Genomic DNA, 5712 nt, shown 5'->3' on the forward strand with positions numbered 1-5712 from the left:
GCAAGAGGAAGAAATACAGGAATGTGTGTAAAGCCAAAAAAAGAGTTATGAATTCGCTGCCCAGTTTGAAGAGAGGTTTTTATGTAATGTGTTACAACAGGCACCTGTAGTATCTTATTCGAATCAAGCAAAGGCTCATGCGATATTGATGGATTTTCAGTGGAGCTATTGAAAAGGTTGGGTTGAAAGCAAATCTCGCTACATACCACCAGCCAAGCACTATTGTATTCTGCCTATTTCAGTAAGGTATGCACTCTAGAAAATATTTGAATGCTTATTATTGCACATACTTGTATGAGGTGTGAAGCTGCAACAAGTGTATGATATATCGTATAATAATTGAATGAATGAATGAATGAATGAATGATTCAAGTGAGTGAATTCATGTCCATTCTTCTGGAAACATGACATACAGCATAGAAAGCTGCTGTTTCCAGTGAGTAGAGGTCTGAGCCTCACAGAAAGACAGTCGGGCAGAAAGAGAAGAACTTTGGAGCCCAGCAGAAGGGTCAGGTGCCATAGCCAGCTAGTAGTGAGGGTGAATAACCCTTGTCATATGTGGTATCCTACTCCAGGGCTATAGAAAGGGCCATAGTGGAGCACAGATGAAAGCTCCAGTGTAGTTTGTCTTAAGGTGAGGGAGCCAAACCCACCTGAATGAGAATATCACCGTTGCACAGAAAGGGCAAGAATTGCCACTACCGAGGGGATCAAAAAGGCTCAATCCAATAAGTGAAGGTGGATAAAGTGTGGCAAGTACAATGCTACTGTTGCTCCTGAACTGGCTCCTGGGTGCATCTGTATTCTTTCCGCCATTCTTAAAGGGAATCTGTCACCTTAAATGAATGAATAACTTGATGTAGGTGCAGAGACCCGGATTCCAGCGATGTGTCACTTACTTACTTACAGCTGCTTGCTGTAGTTTTACCAACAGATAGCAGATTATCACTAGTGGACTAGTAAATCTGCTGCCATCTAGTCCTGAATATTCATGAGCTCTGTATAACCCCACACCCACCACTAATTGGCAGTTTTCTGCCTATTCATGCATCTGTCTGTTTTTGCAGTAATGGCGGCAAGATTATTCAGAAATCAGCATTCTGCCTATGTACACAGAAAGCTGCCAAGCAGTGGAGTGGGCAGGATTATACAAAGCTCAGGATTAAGAGAATTAGTAGATATGCAGCAGATAAAACAGGGATTTATTCAAAACTGCTGCAAGCAGACAAGTAAGTGACACATCTCTGGAATTAGGGTCACTGCCCCTACATCATGCTGCTCTCGGATGAGGTAGAAAAAAACCCTGTGACAGATTCTCTTTGAGTGGGGAAACCACTTTTCCCATTTTTAATTGGTCAACCTGTGCAATTCCCCTTATACAGGCATTTCATTCTTCTGTTTCTAGAGTATGGAGACTCAATTTGAGCCTCTCTTTTTATGCTGAATCACTTGCACACCCTTGCCACCTGTACCTCAAATTCAACTCCAGAATCTTCTCTTTTCTTACTATAAAAACGACCACAACTCTTACTGATGCTTAATTACTTTAATTAATTACTAATTGCTCTTCTGCTCTCTAAACTTTTCCCTCTGCAATATATACTGAATGCAGCAGCCAGACTAATCTTTTTGCCCATCTCCTACACTGATTCCTCTATCCTGTGCCAGTCATTGCACTGGTTGCCTAGCCATTACAAAATACATTTTTAGCTTATCAGTCTCACTCACAAGCTTTTCATAGTGCTGCAATCCTATATTCCCTCCCTCATATCAGACTACCACCCTACCTTTGCTCTCTGTTCTGCCAATAATATAAGATTATTATTCTCCATAATCAGAACCTTTAACTCCTGTATCTAAGACTTCACCTGAGCTGCTCCAATTATCTGGAATGCGCTAGTACAGACAGGTGAGTTTCCATACTTCTTAGTTTTGGGTAGGACTGTAAGATTCCCTAATCTGAACAAAGGATCAGACAGGTTGAGATTTAATTCTCCAGGCAATATATCTCAGCTCACAAGCAGGCTGCCTGTAAATAAATTTAGTGGATCCTATGAAATATTAGCAGGACCCACTAACAAGTCTACTGTATAATTTGTATTTCCAGCTTTAGAATGGTCAATGTGTCTGATATATTTTTTTGATAATCAATTGACCATTCAGTTCCCTGTAATATAAGGTACAAATCCCTATTCACATTACTCTTGAAGGTCACTGATTTTTAGCTCTGTTCTCTTTCCCCAAGTGAGATGGGCAGAGCTGAACTTTCCCCTTTCACTGTTTTGAAAGCTTAGTCAACTTTTTGACATTAATCTTTTCATAGCCAGAGGTCTAAGAAACAATTTATTTGGCAAGACCTTCAAGAATTGATGAGGTGAAGCCAGCATATTGAAAACTCATACAAAAGCTATTATAAATGTGTAAGATTAAACCATGTTCTATATTAAGTACTTCATACAAAAGCCAGCAAATAGTTACAGGAATGTATAGCCCATCAAAGCCCTGATTTATTAAAAATGTATCAAACCGGAAATAAAACAATGCAAACAATTCCACAGCTTATATGCAAGCAATATATTTTACTGTTCATTAGGTAGCCTATACTTTACAAACAACAGTTTCAAATACATAGTCAATAATTATTCTAGAGGATGCAAATAGATTCTTAGGAAGGAAAAAAATGAAAGGTCCAAATATCACCTAGCTCCAGCCTGTTAATGCAAAATAGCAGAAGGAACAGTTTTAATATGTTGCAAAAATTATATACAATCCAATAGTATAATACGTTAAAATGCAATAAGTGTAATAATAATTGATTTATCATGTAAGGCTTATAAAGTATACTATATTGTAGTAGTATATGATTTATAGCTTATTAATACACTATAGCAATTGGAAACTATTAGGGCGCTTAGTTAGTGCCCTATATAAATTAGAAATCAAGATAGAATATTACAATAGACATTGTTTCAAATGTTTATTTGATTCATTATATGGGTATTAAAACTGTGGTTGACTTAGCAACACTATTATAAATATTAATAAAATGAATATTAAAAAGATATGCAGTTTAGAAATGAATACATAATTTTACGCAACATATTAAAAACTCTGTCTAAATAATAGCCCTCCTATCACTCTGTAACCAGATACTAGCATCCCATTGTTCAAACCCTTCTAGATCTCAGCACTTATGTAATGTTAGATAATTGCAGTGCTAAGCTGGGACATATTCGGTTACCAGGAACGTATATGGGTACCTGTTTTGCCAAGTGTAACCTAATGTTTTGGGTCATACATGATTTATAAAAAGAAAATGTTGTTACAGCAACTTATTAGAAAGCTACAGACAATGGCATTTAGTGCACTAAGAGGGTCAACTGTGTACACCGCAGTTTGCCTGAGCTGTTCTCCCTGCTCATTGTCTTGTAGCTGATCACACTTGTCCAGCTCCACATCAAGGCACTGTGTTCAGAGGTCAAACAATTGGCCAGAATGATCACAAAGGAAACAGGTGACCCATGATCTTAGACATGCTGGTCTGCAGCAACCACTTAGCAGGAAGCTGTCGAGTATAAGTGTCTGGACTGTAATAAAGAGCAGAGCCTGGATCTGTCATGCGGTGCAAAAACATTCTAGTACAATATAAATGTTTATGTGCATTTGGGCTTTAGACAATTGTCTCTTGGTCCCAGGTCACTTCTGTGGTCTTTACATAACAGCAATACCTGTTATAGGGATTGTCCCCCCCTTTCGGATGGGCTCCTGCATCACTATCTCTAGGGTCTAGAGTAACTTTCTCCTCTGTGGCAGTGTAGATAATTCTGTCTTGGGTGTACTTTTTATCAAATACAGAACAAGTGTTGTGGTTTTCCACTCCAGGTAATGTGTTTGTGGAGTAGCACTTGTCCAGATACCTCAGCACCTCATCTCCATCCACCTTTGTGTTAGGCGTCCTTGAATCCCCTATTGTGATGATTTTGCTTGGTTCAGATCCTTCCTCCTTTTCCTTTTTTTCTGCCTTTTTATCCAGCTCATTAGAGCTCCCTTTTCCAGACTCCTTGTCTGATGGGGTCTTCAGAAGCTCCACGTTTTCTTTATCTTTCCCCTTTTTGCAGCAGCAAGTACAGTACTTATAGGGCCATTTAGTACAGCCATCAGTTCTCCTGGTCAAGGTAATAGCTGCCACACCAGGAAGAAAAATAGCTGGCCCTATAGCGATGAGTGGGATGGATCCCAAAGTCTCCCCTTTGAATCCCGAAACTGTAAACATGAAGCCAAATACAAGGAATATGCTCACCAAGGCTACCACCAGTCCTGTGCGAGGGTTGATATCATCCGGTCTCATCTCTCTACACCATTAGACTGTACTTTCTGACCATCAGTACATCAGCAGCTTGAGTTCCTTCAGGTTAGACACCTCCAGACCACTGTATTCTTCCAAAACATTAATAAAAGAAAATTCACCCTCTTATTGGTCACAAGACAAACTGATTCCTTAAGAACTCCAGAGATGACTCCAGCCTGGATCTCCTGATCTTGCTTGTATTCTTAGTTTAATAAAATCCTGAGAATATTACAATAACTCTTGAACGAGACAGGTTATTCACTTGTGAAGACATTGCTTCTGAAGCAGATGCGATCCTTACAGGAAAGTCCTCTGGGAGCTGGATGCTGTGTTTCGGATGCCAGAACAGTGAGATCCTGCATGTGTTCAAAGTGCTTGAATGGAAACTGAGACACTCATCTCTTAATGCAAGAGTATGTGAGAAGAGGGAGGGGAGGTGAGGAAAAGCAGAGGAGTGGACTTTAAATGTTAGAAAGATCCAGCACTCAGGAACTCCTTGCTTTAAGATTGAAGAATACAAATCAGCAATTCCATATAAGCAGCCAATATTTCACCCTTAACTTAAAGAATTCAACACATCCGATATATATGATACATATGACTGTAGAATATTTTGTGCTGCCTCCGTTTATTAACTATTTGACTGCTGCAAAGACCCATAAAAAGATAATTTAACAGAAAAGTGAATGACCTTGGATGAACTGACAAGGGAAATTCAATATCCATATTTGTATGCATAGAAATGTAAATGATGCTGAGAACAGGGATGCATCTTTGTTAAAGAAATCACCAATCATGATGTCCAATAGAAGAGATATGGAAAATGCTTTACCAGATTTGCCATAGAGTACAATTATAGAATTTATTTTGCTATTATTCTCCTAAATTTGGCAAAAGTCAGTCTTAAACTCTGATTCGCCCAATATTTAGGGCATAGAATTTCCCTCTCTCCATCCGCCACCTGCTAGCAGAACAGAACCATGTGTTTCCATGATTCTTTGCTCCCCATGTAATAAATTACTAATCTGCAAACAGCAGATGACAGAAAGTACCATAGGACGAAAGGATCAAACCACACCCAGGTTTGCAGTTTTTAGAGAGACGCATAGGTTTGCATAAGATATTTGGCCCCAAGCAGTAGAGGATCTGTAATTAAGATGATTTGCAAATGTGCTTCGTTTTTTTATTTTAGAGGTAATGGAGCAAAAAATGGTTGCAAAGGTGGGCATACCCTCTTTGTGACTACTTCGTCTGTCAGCAATGACAAAATGAGTTTGCAAAATAGGCATACCTGTAACGATCCATAGCAAGGCTTTAGCAATTCACTACTTAAAGTAACAACTTAGCTGATATTTCAGGTTTAA

The 5712-nt window shown here is 39.0% G+C and overlaps 1 protein-coding gene across 1 annotated transcript; it reads right to left on the reverse strand.

The window, feature by feature from the left end:
- Positions 1–2503: 2503 nt before the first annotated feature.
- Positions 2504–4751, reverse strand: TMEM215 (transmembrane protein 215). The gene has a single exon (XM_073652083.1). The coding sequence runs from the start codon at positions 4346–4348 to the stop codon at positions 3671–3673; it is 678 nt and encodes a 225-aa protein (XP_073508184.1). The 5' UTR covers positions 4349–4751; the 3' UTR covers positions 2504–3670.
- Between the last annotated feature and the right edge of the window lie 961 nt (positions 4752–5712).

The sequence above is a fragment of the Phyllobates terribilis genome, unplaced genomic scaffold (assembly GCF_046119375.1).
Source record: "Phyllobates terribilis strain yellow unplaced genomic scaffold, ASM4611937v1 Scaffold_1__5_contigs__length_1240528914, whole genome shotgun sequence".
NCBI classification, from domain to species: domain Eukaryota; kingdom Metazoa; phylum Chordata; class Amphibia; order Anura; family Dendrobatidae; genus Phyllobates; species Phyllobates terribilis.

What these genes read in the sequence shown, in the direction of transcription:
- TMEM215 (XM_073652083.1), bottom strand. Translation starts at nt 4,348, where the DNA reads ATGAGACCGGATGATATCAACCCTCGCACAGGACTGGTGGTAGCCTTG.